Below are 15063 nucleotides of genomic sequence, written 5' to 3'. Positions count from 1 at the left end.
CAGACTATACTACAGAGCTACAATCATCAAGACAGTATGGTACTTGCATAAAAACAGAAATATAGACCAATAGAACAAGATAGAAAACACAGAGATAAACTCACACAGCTATAGCTACCATACTTTTGACAAAGGAGGCAAGAATATACAACAGGATGAAGACAGTCTCTTCAATAATTGGTGCTGGAAAAAATGGACAGCTACATGTAAAGGAATGAAATTAAAACACTTCCTAACACCATACACAGAATGGATTAAAGACCTAATTGTAAGACAAGAAACTATAAAACTCTTAGAAGAAAACATAGTCAGAACCCTCTATGATGTAAGTCACAGAAAGATCTCTATGACTCACCTCCTAGTGTAATGGATATAGAAACAAAAATAAACAAGTGGGACATAATTAAACTTAAAAGCTTTTGCATAGCAAAGGAAACTATAAAGGTGAAAAGACAACCCTCAGAATGGGAGAAAGTAATAGCAAGTGAAACGAGTAACAAAGGTTTAATTTCCAAAATATACAAGCAGCTCATACAAGTCAATACCAGAAAAACAAATAACCCAATCAAAAAGTGGGAAAAAGACCTAAACAGATATTTTTCCAAAGACATAAGATAGCTAATAAATACATGAAAAGATGCTCAACATTGTTCATTACTAGAGAAATGCAAATCAAAACTACAATGAGATATCACCTCACACCAGTCAGAATGGCCATCATCAAAAAACCTACAAACAATAAATGCTGGAGAGAGTGTGGAGAAAAGGGAACTCTCTTGGACTGTTGGTAGGAATGCAAATTGATACAGTCACTACGGAAGACAGTTGGAGATTCCCTAAAAAATTAGGAATAAAACCACTATATGACTCAGCAATCACACTTCTAGGCATACACCCTGAGGAAACCAAAACTGAAAAAGACACATATACCCCAACGTTCACTGCAGCACTATTTAGAATAGCTAGGACATGGAAGAAACCTAGATGTCCATCAACAGATGAAAGGATAAAGAAGCTGCGGTACATATATACAATGGAATATTGCATGTGTGCGTACTAAGTCACTTCAGTCATGTCTGACTCTTTGGGACCGTATGGAATGTAGCCTGCCAGGTCCCTCTGTCCATGGGATTTTCCAGGCAAGAATACTGGAGTGGGTTGCCATGCCCTCCTCCAAGGGATCTTCCCTACCCAAGGATCAAACCCACATCTCCTGCGACTCCTGCATCTCCTGCATTGCAGGCAGATTCTTTACCACTGAGTCACCAGGGAAGTCCACAGTGGAATATTCTTCAGCCATAAAAAGGGATATGTTTGAGTCAGTCCTGATGAAGTGGATGAACCCAGAGCCTATTATACCGAGTGAAACAGGTCAGAAAGAGAAAAACAAATATCATATACTAACGTACATGGAACATAGAAAGATGGTACCGATGAAATTACTTGAAGGGCAGCAATGTGGAGACAGAGACATAGAGAGCAGACTGATGGACGCTGCGGGGGTGGAGGAAAAAGAAGAGCATGGGGTATATGGGATATATGGAGAGAGTGACACGGAAACATACATTACCGTATGCAAAATAGATAGCCAATGGGAATTTGCTGTATGACTCAGAGAACTCAAACCGGGGCTTTGTAACAACCTAGAGGGATGCAGTGGGGAAGGAGATGGGAGGGATGTTAAAGAGGGAGGGGACATAGGCATGCCTGTGGCTGATTCACATTAATGTCTGGCAGAAACCAACACAATACTGTAAAGCAATTACCCTTCAGTTAAAAGTAAATTTATTTTTACAATATTTTATGTATAAATATTTAGTTTTATGTCAATAATTTCATTTGTAAATATTCAATATGTTAGAAATATTTTATCCCCTCCTTCTAGGTTTGCAGCAGAAAGATATGAACCATCATGTTGATAGACTCAGAACCTACAAACCTACTAATTCCTCAGTTTTCCTGTCTTTAAAATGATATTAATAATTGTGCCCATTTCATGGGGTTCTCACGAGGCTTAAACATGATCATTCAGGCAGAGCATTTCAAGCTCTATGAAGAATAGAATGCTCAGGACATAGGAGGCACTCAGCAGACATTTGCTTAACCTACTGCTTTGCCCAGAAGTGAGTTCACCACCTTCCAAATCAGCCTCTTCTCTTCCATCTAACTGAACACCCACCACCAGCTACTCGGTCTCCTAAGACTGAACTGTAAGAGACATCGCAGACCCCTTCCTCGCAGCCCCATCACCACCCCGGGCGTCTCTACCTTCACACTAATGTCCTCAGGTCCCATTAAAATACACACGTGATAAAAATACAGACATAATACTCTTAATAAAATTAATACAAATGAAATATATATATAAACCACCTCACGAAGTATACAAACATATGCTATGAAGGAGTACAAAGAGGTGAAAGGCAGGTAAGAGACAGGCAGAGGACTCACGATGGTGGCTGCCTGGGTAGGAGAAGCCAGCGACATGGGATGGAGCAGGTCACTGTTCAAGCTCAAGTTCCCCTGGACAGCAGTTTCCCAGGTTTCAGTTGTACTATTAAACATAATTTTTAAAAGAAAGCCTCACATGAACCAGTGGAAAAAACCCTGTCATGAACCAAGGATTATGCTCAGTCCTGTTCTGTGTTCTACAAGGAGAGAAACTTCATGTTCAACACATTAAATTGTTCACCAATGGAGAGAAGAAGGAGATAAAAAAGAATTTGTTGGCCAAACAGGCACCCATGTGTAGTCACCAGAATAAGGCCTGTAGGCTGGTAATGGTAATGGGCCACAAACCCCGAAATACAAATCAACTCCACCTTGTCCCTCTGCATTTTAGTTTTTATTCTTTCAGGGGAGGAGGAACTGTACTGCATGGCTTGTGAAATCTTAGTTCCCTGACCAGGGATCAAACCTGGGCATTCAGCAGTGAGAGCCCTGAGTCCTAACCACCAGATCACCAGCAGATTCCCTATTTCTTATGCTATGGTTGTAAATGAGGTTTAACTTTTTAACATGTTCAGTGCCAGTCTGTATTTCTTCTGGGCATGATTTGTTGTTTTAATGGGTGGGATTCTCATTTTACAAGAGGTTTTCTATAGTAAGATTTTAGCTTTTTGCAGATATACTGGAAATATTGTTCCCAGTCCTTTCTGGTAGAAATTCTGTCTCTTTTTCTTTCTTCCAGGTAGAATTTTGAAAGAAATGTTGATTCAGGTCCTCAGCTGACTCTTCCAGTATCCATGACACTGTGACCCAGTGATGGAAATATGCATTCTGCGGAGGCTGAACCTCTCCCAGGAGTCCTCCTACTCCTTGAGCCTCTGCCCCACCCTTGGGCTTCTGTCAACTGGCCTCTGGGCCAGAGACTGGGGAAACATAAACACCCTATCCCCACCCCAAGGCCTCAGCCTGGGTGGCTTTAACTAGGGCTGGGCTCTGCTCCTGACTGGACTTGAGAACTTGGCCCTGTGCCTTCATTCCTGGTCCTCCACTCCCTTCCTGTGCATCTGGGGTCTCCTGTTTGTGAGCCCCTGACTTTCCTGGGCAGCAGTCATGACATCCTCCAGCACATGGCTGGTTTGCGAGTCTGAGTTGCTGGGGTTGGGAGGAGGGACTGCCCTTCTGTATGTGGGCCTAATTAGGGTTTTCAGTCAGGAAGCTGTTGTTATTTAGTTGCTAAGTCATGCCCAACTCTTTTTGTGGCCCCGTGCACTGTAGTCCACCAGGCTCCTTTGTCCATGGGATTTCCTAGGCAAGAATACTGGAGTGGGTTGCCATCTCCTTTTCCAAGGGATCTTCCTGACCCAGGGAGCGAATCTGCGTCTTCTGCATTGGCAGGCGAATTCTTTACCACTGAGCCACCAGGGAAGCCCAGTCAGGAGTTACCACTAAATAAATAACAGCTCTTGTAGTCTCTCAGCACTGACCTTGATCCTGATCTGGCTTCTCAAAGTCCCTGTCTTTTGCTTTAATAAACAACCAAATCTGATGATTGTTTTGATCAAAGCCAGAGGTCAGGGGCAGCATGCCCCAGCTGGACCAGATCACCTTTACAAGGCTCCCTCTGCCTGGAACGCTCCATTCTTTTTCTCTGGGGGCCACAAGCCTCCTGATCTTTCACCCTGGGACTCTTTCCACATTCTCTTAACCTCTGGGGCCACAACCCCTCCCACCCCTTCATCAATAATACCAGCAAAGATGACAACAGCAATAAGCATTCCTGTACTCACATGACAACTGGCCAGGCACCTTATCAACTGTGGTAGTCCTATAAGGCAAACCAGGAAGGACCCACCAGCCCCGCTTAATCCAGGAGCAAAGTAACTTCAGCACAGTTATACAGAAGTCACTGGCTGAACTGCATCTGGATCCAAGGGCTTCATCCTCAGCAACAGTACTGTGGCCCTAGCCCCATCTCATTCTCAGCCTCTCTTCTGCCCTGTCTAGCAGTTATCAAAAGGGGCCACTTGAGAGAGGTATGATTTGAGCTCTTGGTTGCCCGGGGTTCACCCTCACTAGCTAGTCTTGTCTTTGTAGATTCCACCATTAACCACCTGAAGGCTTTATGGAGCCTCCTTGGGAAACATAGCTTCTCTATGGTCAACGGAGCGGCCTCCCCAAATATCCATATCCTAATCCCTGAAATCTGTGGATATGTTACCTTATACGTAAGAGTGACATGACAGATGTGGTTAAGGACCCTGAGCTAGGGAGAATACCCTAGATTATCCAGGTGGGGCCACTGTAACCACAGGGGTCCTTTACAGGGGAGGCAGGATCTTCCTAGGTCGGGAAGATCCCCTGGAGGAGGGCATGGCAACCCCCTCTAGTAATCTTGCCTGGAGAATCCCCATGGACAGAGGAGCCTGGCGGGCTACAGTCCATGGGGTCACAAAGAGTCGGACACGACTGAGTTACTTTATTAAGCACAGGAGTGTCCGAAGCAAAGAAGGGAATGTGGAAACAGGTCAGAGGGTCGGGGTTCCAAGACAGTGGGTGCAGGTAGCCTCTAAAGGCTAGAAGAGGCAGGGAACAAATCCTCCCCGAGCCTCTGGAAGGAACATGGTCCTGATGACCCATTTTTAAGACTTCTGACCTCCAGAACTTTAAGATCATACATCTGTGCTGTTTTAAGCCACTGAATTTGTGGTAATTTGACACGGTGGCAATAGGGTCACTTCCTGTGACCCTCGCGTGCCCTCTGAATCTCAGACTGAGGGGGTGAGACTGCACGATGTCTATCTCCTCCAGCTTACAGGTGGGGAAATGGAGACTCACTGAAAGGGAACTACTTGTGCAAAGCATACAGTGAATCATCAGAGGCTGCGCTGAGCTATGGACCCCATGTTTCTGACTGCCCTTCATGTCTCCATTACCCCACTCCTAACTGTCCCTCAGGCTTGACCATTTAAAGGCATAACACTTTTCATTCATATATAGACAAAAATTTATGGAACAGAAAATAACATGTGTCTTGTTGAAGGTTTACAGGACATCTGAGCAATCCCATGAGGGTAATTGCAAGAACAAAGGATTAACCTGTCCCCACCGGGGTCTGGCTGACACCCAGATGTCTACAACATCCAGTCACACCCCCTCCCCTTTGGGTGTAAAAAAAGCCTGAATTCTAACTCAAAGACGGCTCTTTGGGATACGAGTCGGCCATCTTCTTGGTCTATTCTGTTGGCTTTCTGAATGAAGTTTCTATTCCTTTGTCCCCTGTTGTGTGCAGCAGCCAGCACAAGCTCAAACTCGCTAACAGAACTGGTGATACCCTTTTCCCCCAGCTCCCCTTTTTAAGAGGAACCAAACTTGAATTTGAAGGATGAGCTTCTGATAGTGGGACTTCTGGCCTCATCAAGGGGTGGCAGAGGAGATTCTAAGTCTGCCATATGTGGGCCTGGCTTGTACTGGCTAGCAAGAGCCAGTAATGCAACATGTGGGAAGCCTTCAACAAACGATCATGGAATTAACCAATTCCACCTTCAGTAGTAAGTCAGTAGCTTGAAACTGGTTATGGTGGGAATGTTTATACCATGGCAAAGGCCACATATTGGGGCTTACCCTCCCTCGCTCTCCACTGCTAAGAGTTGGTTGTTAAACCTTTACCAGGACCCCAATCCAGACCCCATGGAGCCTGGACAGACCTACCTGTCTTGCTCTCTCCCTGTCTGTGTCACCCCCCACCTCCCCTGGTCCCCCTTTCACATCAGCCCCACAGCTGCCCTCCTCCCCAGCCGAGGTCCTGGCCCTGGAGGTCAGGGTTACATGCAGGCCCCTCCCAGGCCCCCAGAGCACTCCCACACTGTGTGCTGCCTGAGACCAGTGAACAAACAAACAAGATCAAACGTGACCCCAGGAGGCCACACCAGCTTTCATAACATAAAACAAAGAGTAACACTGGAGATCACTTCAAGTAGACACTAATTCTGCTGGCTCCCCTGGAAAAGGATCTGGAAATTATAGCCTTTAAAAAGGCCACCTTAATGCTCCCCTCCCAGAAGCCTGCCTGGGCCGCTAGCCTGGTGAAACTCCCTCCCCACCCCCCTGAGCACTCACAGAAGGTTGCTCCTCAGCCTCAAATCCACCTCCCCAGATGCACAGTCGCCTTGTGAGGATCACCTGCCTTATCTGTGGACTGGGGATTCCCAGAGGTTGGAACTCCCCAGCACAGGCTAGCATCTGAGAGGCATTCAGCAAATGACCATGGAATTAATTAGCACAGTCAGGCCTCTCTCTCTCCCTACTCTGCCTCTTTTCCTGGCCTGCTTCCTCCCTCTGCCACTGGTGCCCTGCATACAATGGAGCCAAAAGCCTCCTTTCTTGAGTTAATACTTCCTCAGCCTGGGCAAGCCCTGCCTCAGTGACCTTGGAAGCCAGTGACCATGGAGCGTGACCAGCCCACAGCCCCTACTATTTCCATTGTAGCCAAGTTCAAGGCCAATTCCAGCTCCCTGTGACCTCCCTGTGACCACCCCACACACCTCTCCCCTGCCCCCTCCCGTCTCTCAGAAGTCTCCTCTGACTGCTTTGAGAGGACAGTGGTAGAGGTGGAGTCCCAAGGTCTGGACTCATCCTGGCTCAGCTAGCAATAGGACCCCCCGCCCCAACTCGATGATAACTCCAGCATTCCCAGCCTGCCTTCCTGGCTCAGCTGTGGCTGGAAAAGCTGAGGCTGGTGTTGTGAAGTGACTCACACTCTGACTGCAGTGTCAGGCTGTGGAAAGTGCTCTGGGGTTGGGGAACTGGTAACTGCACTGGGATCTCTATTTTCTTCCTCCTGGGTTCAGCAAAACATCAGAAATAGCCACCAGAGCAACAACAACAGTACCCACCACTTACAGAACACTTACCGTGGGCCAAGCTCTGTTCTCAGAACCTTACATGTATTAATTCATTTCAGCCTTGCAATACCACTCTGATACTACTGCTATCTCTATTTTGCCTGTGAATAAACTGAGGGAACACAGCTAGTAAGTAGGGGAGTGGGGATTTGAACGCAGGCTCAGAGTCTGGGCTAGCTCATTAAAAGACAGGGGTGAAGGCTGGGGACTAGAGATGGAAAAGTGATAGGAGACCACACTGCCATGGCTCAAGATGCCTGAATGGAAGGCTGCTTGTGGGGCTGATGGTATGTGAATGAAAAACAGGAAAAGGAACTGGGAGCCACATAAGGACAAGAGGGAAAAGGTCCAGGGCCATGGGAATGGCACGCAGGGAGAGAATTCAGGAAAGACCAGCTCAGGGGGTGGGGTAGGTCTCTTCTCCACTGCACAGTGTGGGATGCCTTTGGGCTTAAACCTTCAGGCCCTGCAGCCACAAGACAAAGTCAGGGCTTCATTCAGAGCCCTTGAATTCCACGAGGCTATTTTCTCATCATAAAATAAAACTTATGGCAAAGGATTCCGTGGGATTAAATGTGGTACAGCTATTAGAGCACCACCAGGCCACCACCATGGACGCCTGACAGTGTGCTGGGCACAGGAACAAGAAGCTTCACATACATTAACTTATTTAATCCTAATATTTACCTTATAGAAGTTAAACATGATTATTAGTCCCGTCTTATAGCTATGAATACTGAGGGACAGAGACTAGGGAACTGGCCCAAGAGCAAGTGAGTAGCACACCAGAACTAAAATCCAAAATTCATGCCTGTTTTTTTTGGACCATGCTTGGCTCCCTGACCAGGGTTGAACCCATGCCCTTGGCAGTGAAGGTGCAGCATCTTAACCACTGGACTGCCATAGAAATTACATTCCCTCTCAAAGAAAATAACAAGCGAGCTGCAGGCCCACCCACCCCCAACTTCATCGTCAAGTTTTATGTGTGTTATGGTACACGCTAACCTCATAAAGACTTTTTGAGACAAGCACTATTATTATTTCCATTTTACAAATGACGAACTGAGGCTCAGGGAGGGGAAGTAAAAATCGCAAAGACACACAGCAAGTATACCGCAGGATTAGCAGTCAAGTCTCAGCAGTCTGCTTGAGATCAGAGCCTTGTCGGGGGGAGCTCTCAGCCTGCCTCTCCCCGAGGTCACTCATGCCCATTACATCTTCCTGGGAAGTGAGCCCGCTACTCTCAGAATAGCTGGACGGCAGGGCCTGTTGCCTTCTGAGCACAGCGGCCAGGAAAGCCTTGAGGTACTGGCGGAAGCGGTGGCTGGAGAAGGTGTAGAGGACGGGGGTGAAGCAGCAGTGCAGGAAGGCGATGCTCTCCGTCACCTGCAGCGCATAGTCCAGGTGCTGGCTGACCCTGCAGTCCCCAAAGACTTGCAGGTCCAGCAGCGAGTGCAGAAACAAGGTGAGATTGTACGGGAACCACAGCACAAAGAAAGCCACCACCAGAGCTACGGTCATCCTCAGGGCCCGGCTCTGGCCCGGGGGCCTCAGCCTCACCAGCACAGAGCCAATGCGGGAGTAGAAGAAGATCATGGCGAGGAGGGGGAGGAGGAACCCCAGGAGGTTCTGCTGGAAGCGGAGGAAGAGCTTCCAGATGGTCCCATGTCCCCCAAAATCCGCATAGCACTCCCACACTCCAGGGGAGTTTTCATGTGTCCTCACAAAGACCATGTCAGGAACGGAGACAGCCAGGGCCACTGCCCACACAGTGGCTGCCAGCAGCAGGCTCTTGGCTCGGGTCCTCAGTCGGTGGTAGGGCAGAGCGCAGACAATCTCTAGGTACTTGTCCAGGCTCATGCAGCTGATGAAGAAGATGCCGCTGTAGAAGTTCATGGTATAGAGGGTGCTCACCACCTTGCATAAGAAGCTCCCAAAGACCCAATGCCACACCACAGAGATGCCCCAGAAGGGCAGTGTCACCACAAACAGGAGGTTGGAGATGGCCAGGTTCAGCAGATAGGTCTCGGTCATCCGTCTTCGAGGCACGAACCGGAGCAAGACCGCTAGGAGGAGGAGGTTTCCAACCAGGCCCAGCACAAAGATCAGGCTGTAGAAGACAGGTAGAAAGACCCTGCCAAATGACAGCACCTCGTCCTTCCTACACAGCACGAAGATCATGTCCTCCAGGTAGTACTCATAGTCATAGAAGGAGCTGCTGTTCTCAGAACCGGCCACCTTGGTGGTGGGCGGCAGAGGGGCGGCGGTGGCGGCCATGGCAGGAGGACGCACCCAGTCCTGGAGCTCTGCGGGCCAGAGAGCAGCGTCAGCCACAGGAGACGGGTCCAGGCCTTCCTGCCCTCCCTCCAAACCCACGGGAGCCCCTTTCTGGGGTGTCCAATAGACTCTCCACATTTACACCTGTGGGCTAGGGACTAGGAGTACCAGTGTGGGCAGCCCAAGGCTACCCCGTGATACTGAGGTCATCTTGGGTAGGTGACATAACCTCAGGTGTTCTCACAGTATTCACTTCTCTTCTTTATTTTGTCCCTCATCGTTTATAAAGACTGATATGGTCATTTGTGTTTTCTTTGTTATTGAGGGATACCGATTCACCTGGGCTTCCCAGGTGGCACAAGTGGTAAAGAACCCACCTGCCAATGCAGGTAGATGTAAGAGACGTGAGTTTGATCCCTGGGTTGGGACGATCCCCTGGAGGAGGGCACAGCAATATTCTTGCCTGGAGAATCCCATGGACAGAGGAGGCTGGCAGCTTGCAGTCTACAGGGTTGCGCAGAGTCGAACACGACTGAAGCGACTCAGCACACACCATTTCACCTATTTATTGCGTCTGTATACCCTTCCTCACGTGTGGCTTAAAATCCTTCTTCTTTGTGTGACTTATAATTTTGTTTTCACTTTAAGGTCACACTGCATGGTGTGGGAGATCTCAGCTCCTTGCCCAGAGAGTGAACCCACACCCTTGTAGCGAAGGACAGAGTCTTAACCACTGGACTACTAGAGAAGTCCCAATTTTTTCTTTAAAGAGCTTCTCTTCAGTGGGCTTGCTTCTTCTGTAAATAGCTGGTGTGCCCACTCTGGCTTTGAGCTCGCTTTACTTCTGTCACTTGAGGATTTCCCTTGCTTTGATTATTTTAAAAGTATTTTTGGAATAACAAGATGGTGGAGGAGTAGGTGGACGTGGAGTACATCTCTCTCCACAGATTCATCAGGAATACACCTTCAGACACAAAAGATCTTGCAGAACACCAGCTGAGAGCAGCAGGAGGACCTGACCACTGGAAGAGAATATATAGAACCATGCAAAACTCAGCAGGACGAAGGAAGTAGCGGGGGGGAAAGAGGAGAGTGAGCAGGACTGGACCTGCACCTGGTGGGGAGAAGAACTGAAATAGGGGTCAGAGCCTCACATCGGAGCAACTGTTTAGGACAGAGGAGAAGCATTTGAGGCTGCTGAAGGTGAAGCAGCTGAGCTGTGACAGCGTGACCGGAATGAGAATCACACAGACAGTCCTTGCTGCAGCCTTATATACCCTGGACAGGGACGCAAGTCCCCTAGAAAGCACAGGGGCTGGGAGTTGGAACTTAGGGATTGGAGAGCAATCCCAAGGCAGGGTCTGCTGTTGACTGCGAGGAGACGGACCCATGGGGGCGATCTCAAGGGGAAATTCCTGTGGAGGAAAACCAGGCAACCATGGAGGCAAGGTGATACTGCAGAGTCACGTGCGGTGGGTGGAGCCATCACTATAGTCTCTCTCTCCCCACATGCCAGCACTGACAGCTGAACAACAGAGAAGCTCCAGAGAGGCTGGCCCTTTAAGTGCCTGATGCCCCAAGCAACAGGAAAGGACCAGCCAAACAGGCTCTCTGACCGCCTGCTGCCAGAGGCTAGAAAAAGACTATGATAAGGCCATAGCTCTAGGAGTTCTTCTAGGTCTTCATAGAACTGATCAGCTTCAGCTTCTTGGGTATCAGTGGTTGGGGCATAGACTTGGATTACTGTGATGCTGAATGGTTTTGCCTTGGAAACGAACAGAGATCATTCTATCAGATATTTGAGACTGCACCCAAGTACTGCATTTTGGACTCTTTTGTTGACTGTGAGGACTACTCCATTTCTCCTATGGGATTCTTGGCCACAGCAGCAGATATAATGGTTATATGAATTAAATTCACCCATTCCTGTTCATTTTAGTTCACGGATTCCTAAGATATCGATGTTTACTCTTGCCATCTCCTGCTTGACCATGTCCAATTTACCTTGATTCAGGGACCTAACATTCCAGGTTCCTATGCAACACTGTTCTTTACAGCATCGGATTTTACCTTCATCATCAGACACATCCACAAGCACCTTCAGTTTCAGCTCTGGCCCAGCCGCTTCATTCTTTCTGGAGCTATTAGTAGTTGTTCTCCACTCTTCCCCAGTAGCATACTGAACACCTTCTGATCTGGGTGGGGCGGGGGGCAAGGAGCTCATCTTTTAGGGTTATATCCTTCTGCCTTTTAAATATTTCATGGAGTTCTCTTGGCCAGTATACTGGAGTGGTTTGCCATTTCCCCCTCCAGTAGATCACATTTTGTCAGAACTCTCCATGACCCAACTGTCTTGGGTGGCCCTACATAGCATGGCTGATAGCTTCATTGGGTTACACAAGCCCCTTCACCATGACAAAGCAGTGAACCTTGAAGGAGAGATCTAGAAGACCTCAGAACTAACACCAAAAAAAAAAAAAAAGATATCCTATTCCAGTTAGGGGATTGGAATGCAAAAGTAGATATCAAGAGATACCTAGAGTAACAGGCAAGTTTGACCTTGGAGAACAAAATGAAGCAGGGAAAAGGCTAACAGAATTCTGCCAAGACAGTGCACTGGTCATAGCAGACACCTTTTTTCAACAACACAAGAGATGACTTTACACATGGACGTCACCAAATGGTCAATGCCAAAATCTCTCTTGGTATTTGGTCAAAACCAAAGAATGATAACATTCTTTACAGCCGAAGATGGAGAAGCTGTATACAGTTAGCAAAAACAAGACTTGCAGCTGACTGTGGCTCAAATCATCAGCTCCTCATAGCAAAATTCAGGCTTAAACTAAAGAAAGCAGTGAAAACCACTAAGCCAGTCAGGTACAACTTAAATTCCCTATGAATGTACAGTGGAGGTGACAAATTCAAGGTTTTAGATCTAGTAAACAAACTGCCTGAAGAACTATGGACAGAGGTCCATAATATTGTACAGGAGGCAGCGAACAAAGCCATCCCAAAGAAAAAGAAACACAAGAAGGCAGAGTGGCTGTCTGAGAGGGCTTTACAAACAGCTGACAAAAGAAGAGAAGTGAATAGCAAGGGAGAAAGGGAAAGGTATACCCAACTAAATGCAGAGTCCCAGAGAATAGGAAGGAGAGACGAGACGGCCTTCCTCAATAAACAATGCAAAGAAATAGAGGAAAACAAGAGAAAAGATAAGGCAAGAGATCTCTTCAAGAAAACTGGAAATATCAAAGGACAATTTCATCCAAAGATGGGCACAATAAATGGCAGAAACGGTAAAAAACCCAACAAAAGCAGAAAAGACCAAGAAGAAATGGAAAGAAGAGATATACAGAAAAGATGTTAATAACTGGGATAACCACAGTGGAGCAGTTTCTCACCCAGGTAGGAAATCAAGTGGGCCTTAGGAAGCACTGCTGTCAATAAAGCTAGTGTAGATGATGGAATTCTAGCAGAGCTATTTCAAATCCTAAAAGATGATGCTATCAAAGTGTTGCCCTCAATATTTCAGCAAATTTGGAAAACCCAGCAGTGGCCACAGGACTGGAAAAGGTTAATCCTCATCCCAAATTCCAAGAAGGGCAGTACTAAAGAATGTTCAAACCACTGGACAATTGCACTCATCTCCCATGCTAATAAGGTTATGCTCAAAATCCTCCAAGTTAGGCTACAATAGTACGTGAAACAAGAACTTCCAGATGTTCAAGCTGGATTTAGAAAAGGCAGAGGAACCAGAGATCAAATTGCCAATATTTGCTGGATCATAGACAAAGCAAGGGAATTCCAGAAAAAACATCTCTGTTTCACTGACTACGCTAAAGCCTTTGACTGTGTGGATCATAACAAACTGTGGAAAACTCTTGAAGAGATGGGAATACCAGAACATCTTACCTGTCTCCTGAGAAATCTGTATGCGGGTCAAGAAGCAACAGTTAGAACCCTGTATGGAATAACTGACTGGCTCAGGATTGAGAAAGGAATACAAGACTGTTTATTGTCACCCTGTTTATTTAACTTAAGACGCTGAGCACATCAGGTAACATTCCCAAGGACACACAGCGAGTGTACTGCAGGATTAGAAATCAAGTCTCGGCAGCTGGCTCAAGATCTGGAGCCTTGAACCATGCAGTGGGAGCTGCTGTGAGCCCTCCCAGACTCACAGACTTGACAGTTGTCCCCCGCGTGGCCCCCCTTGGGAAGCATGGCATTTGGATTCATAGCAATGTATAAAACACAATGAAAACGATACAAACCAGTCTTGACAGTTATGGGAAGCTTTCTTATACCCTAGTTCTTGCAGGTCTTCCTGGCTTCCCTGTGAGAAGGGGAGCAGGTATGCCCTCCCTGGTTTCACAGGAAGCCCAGGGCCATACCACAAGCCAGGCAGGGTTGACCCTAGAGCCCTGATCACTGAGTCCTGGACCACTGCACACACAATCCCTCTTTGCTTTTTTAATATGCATTTTTCCTGATTACCAAAGTAATTATATGCTCAATGGAAAATGTGAAAATAGAAGAAAAAATAGAAAAGAGACTAAAGATCTCTCCCTAATCCTACCCTCCCCCCTCCAAAGTAACCCTTGGGAACATGCTGGTATATCTTTTCTTTTCCATGCCCAGAGCCCCCATCTGCCACATTGATCTTTCCTGGGTGTGTGAGTCACCTGCTGGCTTCCTGGCTGAAGAGAGTGGTCTTGTCCAGTCCCCATGGAGTAGGGGGCCCCTTGTAGCCACCTGACAGACATACCATCTCCTGCTCCCTGGGATCCGTGAGGCCCACCCACTCCCCCACGCTCCCTGGGACCCCACATTACTCAATGTTTCCTGGCTCTTATCAGGAAACAGGGATGTTTGTGACATTGATGAAATCACAACAGCAACCCCTCCACCCAAAGTTTCCTTCAATTAATAAAAACTAGGTAATTTTAGAACCCAGCTCTTCAAGGAGCTGCTGCGGAAGACTTTCACATCTTTCTTGAATCATTTTTGTTCCCCCTTCCTTTTTTTTTTTTTTTTTTTTTTTTGCTTCTCTTGTTGCCTGAACTTTCACCACTTGAGCTCCTGGTTTTCATTTCAGCATTATCCTGGGGTCAAAATGAAATGCTCACCCCACTGCCACTACCCCCAGGGAGAGTGGTATACTCAGCATGGTGCAGCATGGAGGAACAGACTACAGGCTGGTTCACTTCATGGCTGAGCATCCCTGAGCAAATTACTTAACCTCTCTGAGCCTTAGTTTTCTCAACTCGGAAATGCTTCCCTGGTGGTGTTTCTATAACATTAATTAATAATTAAATAAGTGCCTAGCACATGACTATTGGTTCCTCCTCCAGGCCCTAAAATGACACTTCGCTTAAGTTGGGATGGATAAAAGGATATCCTGGGACTGTTTGGGACAGATGGAGGGGTTGAGATC

The 15063-nt window shown here is 47.2% G+C and overlaps 1 protein-coding gene across 15 annotated transcripts in view; it reads right to left on the bottom strand.

Moving 5' to 3' along the window:
• Positions 1–15063, bottom strand: part of ACKR2 (atypical chemokine receptor 2) — a 110848-nt gene that overhangs the window by 5144 nt on the left and 90641 nt on the right. For 9 of the 15 annotated variants that reach the window (XM_060402120.1, XM_060402122.1, XM_042235898.2 and 6 more), the window contains one exon: positions 1766–9655. The exons of the other annotated variants lie outside the window; for them this stretch is intronic. In XM_060402120.1, coding sequence (XP_060258103.1) covers positions 8478–9655 — 1178 coding nt within the window. In that variant the 3' untranslated portion in view covers positions 1766–8477. Of the gene's footprint in view, positions 1–1765; positions 9656–15063 lie in introns of those variants that run through there. 15 annotated transcript variants of the gene reach the window in all.

The sequence above is a fragment of the Ovis aries genome, chromosome 19 (genome assembly GCF_016772045.2).
Source record: "Ovis aries strain OAR_USU_Benz2616 breed Rambouillet chromosome 19, ARS-UI_Ramb_v3.0, whole genome shotgun sequence".
In the NCBI taxonomy this organism is placed as follows: domain Eukaryota; kingdom Metazoa; phylum Chordata; class Mammalia; order Artiodactyla; family Bovidae; genus Ovis; species Ovis aries.
This window is presented reverse-complemented; position numbering and strand designations above follow the sequence as displayed.